This window comes from Pezoporus flaviventris, unplaced genomic scaffold, assembly GCF_033815535.1.
Source record: "Pezoporus flaviventris isolate CSIRO_AGI_PZ_B2104156 unplaced genomic scaffold, CSIRO_AGI_Pfla_v1 ptg000002l, whole genome shotgun sequence".
Lineage (NCBI taxonomy): Eukaryota > Metazoa > Chordata > Aves > Psittaciformes > Psittacidae > Pezoporus > Pezoporus flaviventris.
This window is the reverse complement of record NW_026892550.1, coordinates 36,370,417-36,387,354: the sequence shown is the minus strand read 5'-3', so window position 1 is coordinate 36,387,354 and position 16,938 is coordinate 36,370,417. Positions and strand designations below refer to the sequence as shown.

General features: G+C 37.0%; 1 protein-coding gene across 1 annotated transcript in view; it reads left to right on the top strand.

Annotated features, from left to right (window-relative positions):
• The window catches only part of GALNTL6 (polypeptide N-acetylgalactosaminyltransferase like 6), a 467,712-nt gene that overhangs the window by 182,707 nt on the left and 268,067 nt on the right, over window positions 1-16,938 (top strand). The window contains exon 3 of the mRNA XM_061475048.1: window positions 8,078-8,216. Within this exon, the coding sequence (XP_061331032.1) occupies window positions 8,078-8,216 (139 nt within the window). The remainder of the gene's footprint in view (window positions 1-8,077; window positions 8,217-16,938) is intronic.

The window sequence follows — 16,938 nt, the reverse complement described above, 5'->3', positions numbered from 1 at the left end:
CATTCTAAATACACTGGACATACCAAATAGTATGGTCTTTTTTTTTTCTTCCTTTCTTTTCTAGACTTATTAAAGTGGGAAGGAGGGTAGAATGAGTCTTTCTGCATGGCAAGCCATTGTAGTACTTGCAGCAAGTGATAAAAGCTATAGATTGTTTAAAAACATTATTTACTTTTGTGAAGCTTTTGTTCGAGCCTTTAGACAACTTACTTTTCAGAACCATATGCAGTCTTTCTTCTGCTGAAACACAACAATGCCACTGATTAACCTCATGATGTATTTTAAAGCAATCACTTTTCTCCACACAATGTGTTTCTACTTCATGATGCATATGTTGGAAATTCAGAGGCTGCATTTTTAATGTTTCAAATGGATGAAAAAGGTGAGCGATACATTACTCTTATTTTGTATAAAGCACGGGCTATATGATTTAGGAATTTATTACTGGTTGAGAAAATGCACATATTTAAGATGTAAAGCACAGTGTCTTGATTTAAAATGACCAAAATGAAATGAGTGATAGAAAAGTTACAGTAAGCAGACTTGGATTGTTCCAACTGTTACCTGCACAGTGCACCTTTTCTGCTAGAACACAACTGCCAACAGCAAGGGCCAGGTTGAAATTTGAAGTGGTATCTAATACAATGCCTAGATACCTGCAGGAATTAATCTTGAGAGCACTGAGCTTATTTTTAGTTCTTGCAAATAATTGACCTGGCAAACAATATTTTGTTAAACAAACAACATGTAACAACTAATTCCTTAAGTATAACAATAATAATTTTGCAGTCCTCTTTGGATAGGCCAGCTGATTTTTCCCCACTCCTGAATGAAATCCTTCATTACTTTTGGGAACTGTGGATTCCTGTGAGGCAGCAAGACCCAGGTCAAGTTGTCAGAGCTTCAGTGCTGCGACCTGGTGCTTCTGCCACCCTGCCTGATGTTATTTTTTCTTGCTCTACTACACATGCTGCTTCGTTCTTCTGCTCACTACACTACTGCTCTAATCATCTTTTAGCTGCCCTGACTCACCATGTGTCTTTTGCTAGCAGTTTCTGTTTCTTTGTATAGAAATGTGTCTCAAACGTATGTAAAATAAGTACATTTCAGAGGTTCCCATTTGTCCCTCTCATCTCCTCTTCTCTCCAGTAAATGCTTTTCCTGTATCTACCGCCTACCCAGTATGGGATTTCTTTTTCTTGAGGGGTGGGGAAATGCATCACTGCTCTAAGTATAGATCTCATTTCTGTGTTAGCAACAGTTTACTTTCATTTTTCTCTCATGTGAATGATAAGCAAACAATATTCTAAAGATCCAACTACAGTATGAATATACCCTTCTAATTTTTTTAAGGAACATATTCTTCTCTCTTTGTTTTTGTGGTTTCTTTGGGGTTTTTTGTTTTTTTTTTATGTTCCTGTGGTTTGGTTTGTGGTGTGTTGGGAAAACAAACATTCCATTCTGGATGTGAGCCAGCAGTCAAATAACAAAATTTAAAGTTATATGTTTTTCTCCCTTTTTCTCCAAACCTACTGTTCTTTTATAAAGCCATTCCTGAAGAGAGAAACAATTTAGTTCATATTTCTCCTGCTGACCATCAGGCTACTGTAGCAGCAATACATAAAGGACAATAACATATCTATCCCACTTACTGAGGACTACACGGTCTTTGAAAGAAATACCTGTATATGCTATTGTCATCTCAAGGTTAATAAAATAGTAAAAAATTTAATGCATTCTACCAGAAAATGAGTGAATTTTTGATTGTTTGTGTTCTGTAGTAGATTGATATTGAAACAGTAATAAATAATTTTTGCTATATATTTAGAAATAAATTATCTATTCTTACTTGCAAATGTATTGCTCAGGATTTCTTTTCAGGTTTTTTTCTTTTTCCCAGTTGCGTAAGGTTTAACTATAGCTGTGCCTGTAATGCTAAGGAAAAGCCTTTCCTAATAATGCCTCAGACCTTGACAGAAGTATGAGTTATGTAATAGATAGTTAAAAATATTGTAAATCTTACTGCAATGGCTGCTACTAGGCAGAGTAGGGGAAAAAAAAAAAGTATTTTTGATCCTGTTTCCATTGTTGTAAAATCAGTTCAATTTCTTGCCTATAAATTAGGCCTGTGAAGTTGTACAACTAATGGGATACTCTGAGAAGTTTGGGAAAAGTGGAATAGACTTGTGGTAAATTTCAGTTTCTGATACATGTTTTATTGATTCTGAGGAAAAATATTAATCCAGTGGTTTATCTCCAGTTCTCCTCCTATTTCTCATAGAGTTGAAAGAAATCTAAGATTGTGATCAACCTCAACAGATGGCCAAAGTTGTATCAATCATACATCTGAGGCATGCTGTCATTTCTTTCTTGACTATTCATGGATTCTACAGTTCCCTGGATTGCCTATCCCATTGTTTCACTACTCGTTCTTGTTAGTTATCTGAAAAACCATAACACATATTACCCAAACACATTTTTTACTACTTGGTTAGTCCTGTTTGATACGAAAACAATTACTTTCATGTAAGGCATGTGCAGTTTTAATTTTCTCTCTCCATAAAAAATCAGCAAAGAAAATTCCTTCATGCATTTATTGAATTAAAGCTTTCATATTTTTACAGAAAATTGATACTGACATGCAGAATCACAAAAAAAAAACAAAAAAACCACAAACAAACAAAAAAACCAAAACATTTGTTCAAAGTAAGCAGTTTCTTTTCTGGTATTAAAGGAGAAAGTGACTTGATAAAACAACTTCCTTTTTTCCCCAAGGACTAGCTTGTACTGGTCCCTGATTTGACTCTTAACTAATTCTAGGTAAAAATTGCTCACTTACATGCCTTCTAAAGGTTTGAAAATGCAAAATTTGCAAACAAGATGAGAATTCCATTAAGTGTAGATTTTCCAGGAGAAGCTGAGACATTCACTGTTTAGTGCATTTATTAAACCACCTCTCTGTTCAAGATAATGTAACCAGTATCTTAGCAGATGTGCTGCACCCTTTGTCTCTGAGGATAAGGAAAAGTGAGGAATAAAATGGTTTTGTTTATATTCAAATGGAAAGGCACTTCACCAAAATGCAGAATGTGGTGGCAGTTTGAATTGATAACCTGTTATACTTATTAATTGAAATAATATGCAATTCATCTCTGCGGTGTAAGATGGGAAATGTATATACAGGCATGCATTAGAGAAATTCAGAAATTTTATAGGAAATAGTACACATTACTTTAAACAGAGCAGTTGCTCTCTTACTCTTGTATCAGGGAGAATAAAAGTTTATTGTGTAGAGGTTTAGGTGCCAAGAAGGTGGAAGATGATGTCTGACCTTAATGCTTTTATTCAGCTGATGATCTTTATTTCCACTTTTACACTTCTTTTCTGAAGCTGCCATGTGACTGCATTAATTTTGAATTTGTATTTCTCTCTCTACCCTTGCTAAGAAATACACCATGGGACTTCAGTTTTGTAGTGAAATATTGCTCTAGGATAAGATTAGATATCTGTTCTATCCATGAGAACTTTCATGTGAGAGAATGGGCTCTGAGTTTGCATATGATATGCACAGACGATGTTGTACTAGATTCTGGATGGAATATTTAAAGGTATTAGACAAAATTCCTCATAAACTTCAAAAAAGTAGCAAAAGTATTTTATCCAAAATTACAAGATGCAATGTAACTGAGACGACTTACTATTTGTAGTTTTATGTATTAAACTTGTTTTATTTAGTAAAGCTTTCAGCACATCATAGAGAATTCTTTTTCCCTATTACAACTGTTACTGGATTAAAGGATGCATGAATGCTTGAAGTAAAGGGTGTGCTTAAATATTTTACTGAATTATAGTCTTGACTTGGTGTGACTGTGAAGTCTTCCCTGAGTAAACTACTAGCAGTGAATATAAACAGTAAATAATTCAGATTTGTACACAGTTCCTCCCTACAGACACTAAATGGCTTTTTTCTTCATCTACTTAGTTTCCTGTGTTAAGATGTCAAGCAACTGTTTAACTTCTTTTAACTTATATGGCAAAGCCATTTTTTTTACCATGCCTGTTTAATTATAAATAATGTTTATCTCGATTATAAAAAAACCCAAAACAAAACCCAGAAGACCGTGAAACCCGAACTTGTTTCAATGTGTTTTGATGTTTTAATTTTAAGCAAGGCCCCCTGTCCATCTCATGCTGAAGCAGTGCAGAGCAACTGTTACATGTGCGAATTGATTTACATCTGATAGATTTTGCCAATAATATCCCTATTCTCTTTATAATCATACCTGGGAACTGTACCACTGTTGCTAACCCAGAGCCATTATTCTGCTGTTACACATTTGTACCAAGTATACACAACGGGGTTTTTTTCTTTATTTTCTTTCTCAACCTAATTCTCTGTCCTTCATGCCATCTGTTGTTCAAGGGTTTATTCTGATTCTGGTGTATCTGTATTTAAAATAAGCAGAAGATGCTTTAACTGAGGTGTCCTTGAACTATCAGTTATCACAAGCTGTCAAGCATAAAACTTAAAACCTTTAGGGCTAGGTATAGAGTATATTGTTTCCTAGGAGACAGTAACATCCTTGAGTGGGGCTAAAAACAGCCTTACAAAGCATCTGATATTTGGCTAAGCTAGGACTTTATCTGGATGGCTATAATACCTTACTTCACTATTTTGTTTATCTGAATATCTGTGGAGAAGCATTTTGAGATGGTGTATTAATGGTGCATTCTAACAATAACATAATATTAAGCAATGTAGAGATGTCAACTCCAAACCCATCACAGTGTTTTAAGAAAAAAAACACCAAAAACCAAACATATTTTCAAAATATTGCCTACATTGAGTACTGAATTAAAAATCAGTGTAATAACTGTAATCACAAAGACCACATTGTATGAATTAAACAGTGTTGTTAGGCTTCTCAGACTATGGAGCATTCTAATGGGATTTTTTGGGCCACAATGAATATGTGCCATTCTTGTGCTTTTGGGTTCTTCCCCTTCTTTCCCACCTCATTGAAAAATCAAAATCCAAGTAACTGAACTAAAATGTCTGATTGTTCTAATATTCTGGGGTTCTTTAATCTGCAATTGCAAATGAGTCTCAGAGTATCAGGTGCTGGACTGATTTTATCCACCACATTTGGTAAGCCCCTTTTTAAACTCGGAGGCCAAAAATTTGGGCTTTTTTATTCTCTTCCCTACAAATACTTAATACCCCTTACGTACCTTCTGAATTGCTGTTTTGCCTTCAGGCAGAACAAATGGTATAGGAGAGCTTATATCTGTCTGTTGATGGGTTTAAAGTAGCTTTTTGTAGCCAGTAATGGGACATTGAACTCCTTCACACTTTTTTTCACCAGAATTTTACTCTTGCATTGTGAAGTTTCCCCTTGTCACCCTATCATTTCAGGTAAACTTTTGGATAGTCCAGCTCCGAACCAGTGTGCAGTGATGGCAATTACTGTCAGTCATCTAGGAAAGCAAATCAGTGACAGAAAAGAGTTTTAATGTGCTTATGATAATTTCTAATGCTGTGAGACTTATATATGACATTTTTTTTGTACAAAAGGAACTCCTGAGGCCTACTGATTATCCAAAAGCTGGACTTCCTTTTTTATTTTTACTTTTTTTAATCCTTATCTTCTAAGCTCTCTATTTCTCTCCTTCTCATAAGAAATAGTCTGGTTTTATTTGAGGTCTTTTACAGAAATTAGCCAACAGCTTTTTACATGACCACCTGATCCCTAGCTAATCAGTGTGAGCTGCAGGGTGAGAAAGCAAGCAAACAAGAAAGCTGGGAGAAATATTCATAGGATTCATAAAAGCCCACAAGCCTCTGTTCATGCCCTATGTGTTTTATTTCATGCTTTTTTATATAGTGTTAGGAAAGAGTCACACTTCACAATTTCTAGTGCACTTCATGGCCCAACTTACTGTATAAGTGCAGAAGCAATTTATAGACTGCAATTGGTCAAACACTTCTACAGTGCAATATGAGAAGGTTCAGCCCATTTCTGAGTTGTTCTAGATAACAACCAAGATAGCTATTCTTTTGGCTTGTGCACAGTGATAGTGCACCATGTTCAGTGAGTAAGACTGGAAGTCTACTTTAGAAGTACTTGCTTTCAGTGTCACTAGCAGGGGATAATATGAAGAAACTATAGGACTATGAAAAATACTCATCTCCTGAATAGCCAAATGAACTCCTTTAAGAAAAGCTAAGAATCCACTTTTCTTCATACAGGGTGAATAGCTGGAATAGACATACAGTTATATTGCACAAACATCAATTAGCAATAGCATGTTTTTATCATATAGTTAATTTATTCTGGAATTTCCATTATATTTGTAACTACCTGGATAAATGTCCTATTAAAAGCAAATTAAAATTTTAGAATATGTACTACATATGTGCTATCTATTTAGGATATCTGCTACAAGAGGGGCTAAAATTTCTATGTCTTCGGGGTTGAACAACATTAGCTTATTGTTACTGTATTATGAAACAGACTTCATATGATTGTACTGTTGAATTTTAAGTAGCACTCTGACTCATCAGCTGCCTCTTTAAGATTATGGTTCCTCCTCGTGCTTAGTATGAAATCATAAGGACTCATGTAGAAGCTTAGTCTCAGATTTTGTATTTTGTTAGTATGTTATGTGCATTTGGGGACGTTTAAAAAAAAATAAAATGGCAAGGTACCTGTTAGCAGTGAAATAGCATAAACAGAGAGTTTCCTTATAGAAACTTTTTCCCTTGTAAGTAACCTTATTTTCTTTAAGAATTTAAATGAAATTGCAATTATATGCACAAAGTTTTTAAATATTATTTTATCTGAAAAAATCTAAAATTTAGTGGCTTTAGTTGCATGTTCTATGTTTTTAATATTTTATGCTTGTACAAGATGAAATAGAGCAATGAGAGAGGCTCACAGGCTTTAAGAATACCACTGGATGTTTCTATCATCTTACAGTCACTTTCTCTTCATCCCCTCCTGCAGCTGCTCCTGATTAGCTGAGGGTCAGATGGTCATTTATCAAATCTAGCTGGGAAGTTGATAAATGTCTCTAAAAGAGCTCAGGAAGAAGGGGGTATTTTCTTATAAGTGGGCCTGGAGGGAGAAAGACAGAGAGGTTATAAGCTGATCAATTGGATGTAGAAGAAAGTGTATCTTCTTGGGAACCTGAGTAGGCATGAAGGGCTTAGAAACTCTGAAGTGTTCATCCTCTGAAAGAATAAGAAGAATAAAAATAATTGAGAAGTGAAGGCTTTTGTGTTTTGATTTTCTTTGAAGTGTTTTTGTGTGTTCTCTACTCTTTGACTGGAAGAGATAGAGGTATAGTTTGCCTGAGGTATGTACTAAGCAAGCCAAGTGACTGATGATGAGAAATAACTTGGGAATAGAAAGCTGGAATAGAAGACCTGTTCTTTGCCAGGGAATGAGCAGATAATTTCTTTAGGGAACAAAAGTGACCACTTTCTGAAAACAAATCAGCAGTGCTGAGACGTTAGAAGCACTGAGTACATCTGGCTGGTCCCTTCAAGTTCAAGGGTGCTCGAGGAGCCTAGAGCAAAACATTTGGTTTCCTTGCTATTTGTTTTTGAAAGTTGGACACTCTAAACTTCAATGCAAAAGTCAGTTTTGGAAAAGGGGGTGGGGGGTTGGAGGGTTGCTCTGGCTGCTGAAATACAGAGTAACTGAGTAATTATGTTACTCATATCAATCAGAAGGAGAATGGCTGAAACTGACCCATTTGTTTATGACTGCTATGAAAGCTTGATTCTGATGCAAAAAAGTCTTAGCTTAATCCGCATTTTTATATATAAAATGCTTTAAGCTTACTGTGTCTCTTGAAAGAAGGAAAGTTAAATGAATTGGGTGAATTCAGAGGGGCCTTCAAGTCCCATTATTTGTATCTACTTCATATTTTTATATTGCAATTACCAAAAATTCCTTAGAGATGTTCCAGATGCAGTATACTAATTGAAATTCAATCTAACTTATTTTTGTCTTTGTAGTCCATTTTGTGCTGTCAGTTTAAGGCAAATAATTGTATTTTTTCTTTGTAGGGAAAGGTGAACATGGAAAGCCATACCCTCTTACAGAGGAAGACCATGATGATTCTGCATATAGAGAAAATGGCTTCAACATATTTGTTAGCAACAACATAGCACTGGAGCGATCCCTGCCAGACATCCGACATCCTAAGTACGTACTTTTTTTTTCCTGGATTATTTGATTTTAAGTTTTTATCTTTGTAAATCTCTAAATAACCTGTTTTTCTGGGAGATCAGTCATGAACCCTCAGGCAAAAAATTGTGCCCCTTTCTTTAAATAGGAAATGGAAAGCTTATCACCATTGTTAAATCATTTGCACTATCTGTCTTAAAAAATTGCCTCTTATTTTATTAGTAACACATCAAGACTATAGGAGGCCTCTCTTAATTACAAAATTGTTTTCATGGCATTTCTGGGTAGTGATTTTTTAGGCAGTGATAAGTAACATTTTACAGTTTTTCAGGTTTTTATTTGGTAATAGCTGATCTTTCCTTTTTGGGCAGCATGACAAGTTGCATGAAAGTTTTGGCTAAATGTTTGGACCAGTGTTTCCAAAATGTTTCTTTTGGTTTGTTACATAAGAAGTGAAAGCAACCTAGTAGCTACAGCTTATTGGGTGCTGATAGCGCAGATAATGAGCGTAGAATTATGGAAGAGAATGAGCCGTGATGAAATATATGGGCAGAATTTGGTGGGATTGGATGATGGTGTTGTTCCTTAATAGCAGTAATATCCTACAGAGAAACAGGATAAAGACTATTCTGGAAAATAACCAGTGAGCTAAAATTGGTCATGCAGTTCTCAGCAAACATAACTTTTCTGTAATTTTGTCTCACATGTACAAGAAGTAAAGCTTTCTGTCTGCAACAGGAAAGGTCATGTATGCCTTTCTAGGCTTCAGGCTCTAATCCTCCAGAGTCATTCTGACCTCTGAAGAGAGGGATGGTTTAATTTGTCTCTTTACATGGCATTTCTCCCCCTCTTTTAATTGGGTGTTATGCAACTAGTCAAAGGGGGAAAGGTACAGGAGTGTGACAAAACTAATTTTTTCCATGACTAGGTTTGTATTTTCCATTGGATACAATCCCCTTTATTATACAGTATGTTTCTGGTTAGGATAGCTACTTACTTCTTAACCTGTACGATTTTGCTGTGTGAATAACTGAAACTCTTCAGGGAGCTGAACAGAACTTGAGAGCTTGACAGACGTTCTTAAGGAGGGAAGATAAGAAAAAGAGATATCATGGCAACTAACACGTGTTGTTCTGACAGATGTGGAGCTGTCCTTTTCAAAGAATGAACAGCATATGAATGTTTGCATAGTAAGATTTTAAAAAGTAATTCTCAGTGGAGGAATTAACAAAATATTTTAAAAAAATCTTTTGTTGGAGGTGTTTTGTATTTAATTGCCATGTATCATTGTTTTGAGAAAACACTGGTTAGAATTAAGTCAAAGAACTTTTTCTAACAAGCTGTGTATTTTATATATTTTGCTTGCCTTGTACTTTACCAAGATACCTGAAATTATTTGTAGAAAGAATGTTTCCAAAATGTTTGAGGTTTAATGCATAGCTGTACAGCATCACAGCTGTGCTAAATTATGTTGTTGGTGTAATAATATGCTCATCAATCATCATGTCTTAGCAAAACTGCAGAGGACTATTACTAAATACAAAAGGAAGCCGACGTTTATCCTACCTTAGTGTTTTTATAAGTTGGTCTTCTGGCAACTTGTTTCTCACCCACTACTGTCCACACAGTCAATGACATTTCCATGCAAGTCCCCAGAAGCATTGGGAGTGATGTGTCGTCAGAAGTGACATATTAGGAGCAAATCAGTGCTACATCAGTCCTTCTCTGCCACTCTTCCCCCTGCACAAACCCTTTAGTGACTTTCACATAAGCATCTTGTTTGGCAAGTGTGAATCCTTGGTATCTGCATCTTTTTCATTTTCCAATTCAGCTAGGTTCCTATACCATTCAGTGAAGTCTCATATGGTAGATGTTTTAGTAGTGTCCTGAGTGAGCTGACTTGCATCATGTCCTTCTAACCTTCCTTATGTTAAAGACTTGTAACACAAGTAGTCCAGTAGTTATCATCAAAATACAGTGATAAAAAATGTTTTTTTGCTAAATTTGTGTGCTAAGTATTACACTGATAAAATTACAAAGCTTATAACCTATACTTCTGGTGGTTACACCTTGAAGCAAGTCTATCTTAAACTTCCGAGACACTACTGTCAGAAACAAAGCAATCTCTCAGCTGCTGTGTGTTAAGTATGATGCAGGCCAATCTCAGACTTCATTTCACTTAGAGACTGCATGTCCTCTCTTCAGAAGCATGTGTGAAATGGAAAGTAATTAACAGCTTGTAAGGTTTCTTTCAGAAAAGCTCACTGGAAAACTATATAGCTTCTATGCCACAAAAGGGTGTTCTTACTGAAATGAGTGCAGCTAATTCAGGTGAGGTATAGCAGGCAAATTTAATTTTGTCAGCTTCTGAGTGTTATAAAGGGCTTTTCATTTGTGGAGCTTCTAACTGCCATTCAGCTTTTAACTGTCTTCTTTTGCATGTTTGGGGGATACTGTTATGATATGGACATGGAGGTTTTGATTTTCTGTCTAGTGTGTACCATTTGCACAGGGGCCTACCTGTGCCAAGGACTAACATTTCTGAAAATGTTGTCTAGGATTTGTTTAAAAAAAACAAATAGAATGGGTTTATTGCTCTCAGTAGAGGAAGTTCTCAAACCTTCAAATACAACAAAAACGGAATGATCAATCCTGCAATTTGGATCAAAATTTATTTAAATTTTAAAAGCAGCTACGGGAGTTTCTACATTTCTCTGAAATAATTTCATCAAAACTATTTATTCCAAAATCGTAGACCAAAACAGTTTCAAGTCCTATTTCTAAGTGTCTGGTTTTCTTCAAAGTATGCAAAGATGGCAGATAACCAGACCTTGCTCTGTCTAATCCAAATTAACTTTCTCCGTCTTGGTCTCTTAGGAAATCAGCCTTGGGATTTGCAAACTATATCTTCTGGGAGGTGGATGGGTGTAACTGAACAAATGCGTGGATGATTGCGCTTTAAGAAATTCAGTTTTCAATTTTTTTTACAATCTTTTTTTTTTTCTTTATGTGTGATATTTAAAGCACTTCAGCAAGATGTATTCAGATTGGTGCTTCTTTCCTTTTTAAGACAGTAAAATGTGTGTGTTGTGAAAATCCCTAGAGAAATAAACCAGTTAACTTCTATTTTAAGGCTGACTTAACAGCTTTCCTGTGTGCTTAATGGATTCTATTGCATCTCTCTGATACCTCTCAGTGTTTTTTCTCTCATAGCTATACTTGAAGAATTTATTTTATTTTTTTTCTTCATTTAGAAACATAGAATCATAGAATAGTTAGGGTTGGAAAGGACCTTTAAATCATCAGGTTCCAACCCCCTGCCATGGGCAGGAACACCTCACACTAAACCATCTCACCCAAGATGTCCAACCTGGCCTTGAACACCGCCAGGGATGGAGCATTCACAACTTCCCTGGGCAACCCATTCCAGGGAATTTCCTCCTTATAGCCAACCTAAACTTCCCCTGTTTAAGTTTGAACCCATTACCCCTTGTCCTATCACTACAGTCCCTAATGAAGAGTCCCTCCCCAGCATCCCTATAGGCCCCCTTCAGATACTGGAAGGCTGCTATGAGGTCTCCACGCAGCCTTCTCTTCTCCAGGCTCAACAGCCCCAACTTTCTCAGCCTGTCTTCATACGGGAAGTGCTCCAGTCCCCTGATCATTCTTGTGGCCCTTCTCTGGACTTGTTCCAACAGTTCCATGTCCTTTTTATGTTGAGGACACCAGAACTGCACACAATACTCCAGCTGAGGTCTCACAAGAGCAGAATAAAGGGGCAGGATCACCCCCTTTGACCTGCTGGTCACACTCTTTTTGATGCAGCCCAGGATACGGTTGGCTTTCTGGGCTGTGAGTGCACACTGAAGCCGGCTCATGTTCATTTTCTCATCGACCAGCACCCCCAAGTCCTTCTCCACAGGGCTGCTCTGAACCTCTTCTCTGCCAAACCTGTAGCTGTGCCTGGGATTGCTCCAACCCAGGTGTAGGACCTTGCACTTGGCATGGTTAAACTTCATGAGGTTGGCATCAGCCCACCTCACAAGCGTGTCGAGGTCCCTCTGGATGGCATTCCTTCCCTCCAGTGTATCAACCGAACCACAAAGCTTGGTGTCATGTGCAAACTTGCTGAGGGCGCACTCAATCCCACTGCCCATCTCAGAGACAAAGATGTTGAACCGGTCCCAACACCGACACCTGAGGGACACCACTTGTTACTGGTCTCCAGCCGGACATTGAGCCATTGACCACAACTCTTTGCATGCGGCCATCCAGACAGTTCTTTATCCACCGAGTGGTCCGTCCATCAAATTGATGTCTCTCCAATTTAGAGACAAGGATGTCCTGTGGGACAGTGTCGAACGCTTTGCACAAGTCCAGGTAGATGACATCAACTGCTCTACCCCTGTCCATCAGTTCTGTAGTCCCATCATAGAATGCCACCAAATTGGTCAGGCAGGATTTCCCTTTAGTGAAGCCATGCTGGCTGTCACCAAGCACCTTGTTGATTTTCATGTACCTTAGCATGCCTTCCAGGAGAATCTGCTCCAAGATTTTGCCAGGCACAGAGGTGAGACTGACTGGTCTGGAATTCCCAGGGTCTGAGGTTTTGTCTTGTTTCTATCCCACTCATAGTGGGTGCTCTTCCCAAGTTACATTAGCTAATTCTCTGTTCTTTGCCTATAATCACCCCCTGGCTTTAAGTTAAAAAAAGAAAAAAATCCAAACAATCAAAGCATTCATTATTTTTTCTTTCTATAATTCAAATAAAAATCTGAAACAAGATAATCAGGTCAGTTCATCAGATTTCAGGACTGATTTAGTGAAATTAAGAGTTTTCATCACCTGAAGTGGAAGGCAATTTTATGAGGTTTGGAGAGTACTGAGGGTTGGCAATGGAATTGTTGTTGAAAATAAGTTCCGTACCAGTATGAGAAATATTTCAAAACCCACAAGAAGAGTGTTTTGATTTTTTTCTTTTCACCTGTCCTGTGCTACTTTCTGTAGTCTGGAATGCAACAAAGCTGCTAAAGCTAGGAAGAATGCTGGCAGTATTGTTTTCTATTGTAGAGACACAAATGCTACTTATTCTAATAATTAAATATAGAAATTACCATTAATTCTTATCTTCTCAGCATTATTAAATATCCTACCATTTTGTTTGTTCAAACAGACAAAACTGAATCTTTTTCACATTTTGAATGCTATTCAAAATGTGATTTTAATGAGGCTCAGGGGAATGACTGCAGTCATCTATTCTGAACATTATCATAAATATAAATTTTGAGGCATATCCTGTTTCAAACTCCTAGGTCCTTGTAGACCAGAGCATCGAACTTTTTAGCTTTTCATTCTTGAATCAAGGAATTCAAGTTAATTCCTGATATTGATAGAGCTGCAAGCATTATCATTGAAAATCTTTGGGCATGGTATGCTTATATAGCTTGATTTCAACAACAGGTCTCCTTTTTCTCTAGAATTTGTCTATTAATTTTTGATAATTTATGTAGTTGCAAGTCAGGAGCACAAGTCCTCATTGGCTTGTCTTAATAATTTATCACAAGAAATCCCATCCGTTTTAAATTTCTCTGGGCATAGATACATTCATTTTGTACTGAAATTCTTAATGGTCATAGTCTACATTAAGGACATACAATATACAAACTGGGTTTTGTGATATCTGGATTTCAGGCTGTATGGACTGGGATCAGTGCTCCTAAGCATCGCCTGCTGGTCTTGCTGTTGCTGTGTGAAGTGGTGCCCCTTCACTGTCACTCCCAGCATTATTCCTTTTCAGAAGTCTGAGCTGTGCTCATTTTTCTTAAACATTAAACTTTTCACAGGCCTCAAGAAATAATCAAAGAAATACAGGTGTTTAGCTAAAGGCTGTGAGATCTGTGTTCTGAACACTAATGAGATTTTCTATCCATAATAAAAAAGGCAAATTTCACTCTACCTGTTCTGCATAATGGAAACTCTCTAACTCTCTCTCCTTGTCAGTAGCAAAAGCTGAAAGAATGTCTGAATGGTCCTCAGAATATTTGAATACAGTGTGATTGCTGTTCCTTGTGTTTTTAAAAGAGGCTAAAATTAATATGTATTAAGTTGCTGAAGGAGGGAGGGTTACTGTTAGTTCTTACTTATGTTTCGGTAAACTTTGCAGAAAGTCTAGAATGACTGGACTCCTGTGCAAAGGGATATATTATAAATTATAGTTACAGTCATGCAGTAGTTCGTATCTGAAGCCTCTACAAATTTTCAGTAATTGCATTGAAGGTATTTAACTTTTTTATAAATACAACGCATTTATTACAGTTTAAGATATTTGTGTTGTCCTTAAAAATTCATCTTTAGTCCAGTACTTCAAGATAGAATCCAATGAATTCCCTCATCATTCTGTGATTTTAAAGACAGGCTCAGGTCATCTTGCTTCAAGACACTAATATAAAATTATTCAATCTAAATATGCTGAACTTCACAGTATTTAATAAGGGTCATGGAAGCAATTGGGTGTTTGGATCTATCCTCTACTGAGTTTTTGATTATATTTTGAAAGAAACAGAGTAGAAGGCTTCTTTCTAGTTCTCAATCACTTTGGGAAATCTGAAATGTCTTAATACATACATATGTCACATTACTTTGTTCTGATGTTTATTACTATTACCTTAACCACATCTGGCCACAGAGCAACTGGATAAACTCAAATTGTACTTTTAGTGGGCTAGTGAGAAAGCTGGAGGTTCATACTCTGACTGCTTTTCAAAGTGTGTTCCACCTTCACTAGGTGGAAAGTCATGTGGTCCAAAAAATTAAAGGCACTGTCCCCATTTCCAAACCTTACCAGATTGTTCTCTGCAATTGCTTCAGGGCATCCCACTTGAAGTACAGCTTCTCAAAACAGGATCAGGAATATTTTATAGTCAAGAAAACTTGTGGCCTTCTGTCTCTGTCATGCCTGCTGTCAGTTCCTCTGCACAATATGTATTGATAGTAACAACATGGAGTAATTCCCAAGTGCTTTCTGGGTGCTTTCTGTGTCCTTTTTTTCTGACAGCATCATCTAAAATGTGGCTAAAGATTGGTGATTCCCCTTCTGTCCTTTTGGTGAGAAACAGGTTTCAGTGTTTACTAGGCCACTGAGAGTGCAAGCATGATGGTCTTTTTCTGTTTACTGAAAATAATTTGATAAAGAAATAAGCTGTTTATACAAGTGGAGGAAAGTAGTTCTTGTGTGTTTAGATGCTTTGAAAGTTACTAAAAATCCAGTGAAGCCTCCCACACTCCTGAGAAAATAACAAGCTGCAGGAAACATAACTGTGAAATCTAAACTTAATAGGGACAGGAATACTGAAGGGTATTACCGTCCAGCCAGTTTTGTACATCTGGATAGCCAAGTCTATTAGCATTTGGCAGCAGTTAAAGAGAATTTCTCTCTCACATAACACAATAGTAAAATTGGAAAGTATGTGTAACTTCACTAAGATCTGTCAGATGTGGAATGTTCTGGGGGTCTGTACCTTTGCACTTCACAGGAGAAAGTGATGATATATGCTGTTAATAGTTTTATGAAAAGCCTCAGTACACCTTCCTTTATACATCCATTCTTGCTTCCTTTCCAAGTTTGGGGTTTTTTTCCATACAATTAGGCATGTATCTAATGTGAATTTGCATAAGACTGGATACTTAAGCAAATGAAATTTCAGCTCTAATAACAAAACATAGCAAGTGCCAGCAGTACATTCTTGCTGGCAACAGAATTAACTGTTAGACGTCATGTAATAGGGACAGTAAATATGCAGCAGGGTGGAATAAAAAAGCCAACTTCTTTCTCTTTTGTCTAGTTTGATTATGAATAACATTATTGAGCGCTTATTTTCTGAAAGCTGCACTGGCCACAAGATGTAGTAGCAGGCAAGAGAACTTGCTTATCTTACAGGTACATGTGGGCCATGACGCCTGAAGGCAGCACTTTCACAGCTTTTGCTCCCATGTCTACCAGCTGGGATTTTGGTGCTATAGGTACTGGTCAGACCTAGTAATATCTTACCCATTATTTTATTTCATATATTGTGTATGGGAGATGATATTGAGAGAGGGGTGTGAGCCTGGTCACATATTGCTGTGAAAGGGAGTGGAGAAGAGATGGAGGTAGACCACAAAGAACCATCTTAAAATACTTCAGCAAACTGGACACAGTAAGTCCTTATGCCCTGATGGGATGTACCCATGAAGAACTGATATCTTTTTGAGGTCCCTCTCAAGCTCAAGACAACTGGGACAAGTACCTGAGGACTGGCACAAAACTGGAGTGGCTGATACCCACCAGAGGGTTCCTAGAAGCCTTTAGGATAGCTTTGAAATGTAAGAGGGACTGGTAAAAGGATAATAAGGATTTATAAAACAGAAGTTAAAGGGTAGTTGACCAAACTACCGATTGGTTTATGCCTGCAGTAGCATGCTTAAGATGCACTTTGAGATGCAAAAATCTGAGATTCTAATCCTGTTTCTTCTCCTTCAGCCAGGAAGATGAACCTAGACTCAAAATAGAGGGGTTTTATTGATCGTATAAGTGTGCTCGGTGTGAGCAAATGATTTATGAGTACATCAATGTTTTTGTAGGATTTTTTTTGTACTCTTCTCTCTCACAAGTGGTTTGGGGGTGTGTATATTATATAAATCAGGCTACTTGATGATATTTTTGAATTCATAGGTGATAAAGTGCAAGGTTTAGCTGAAATAT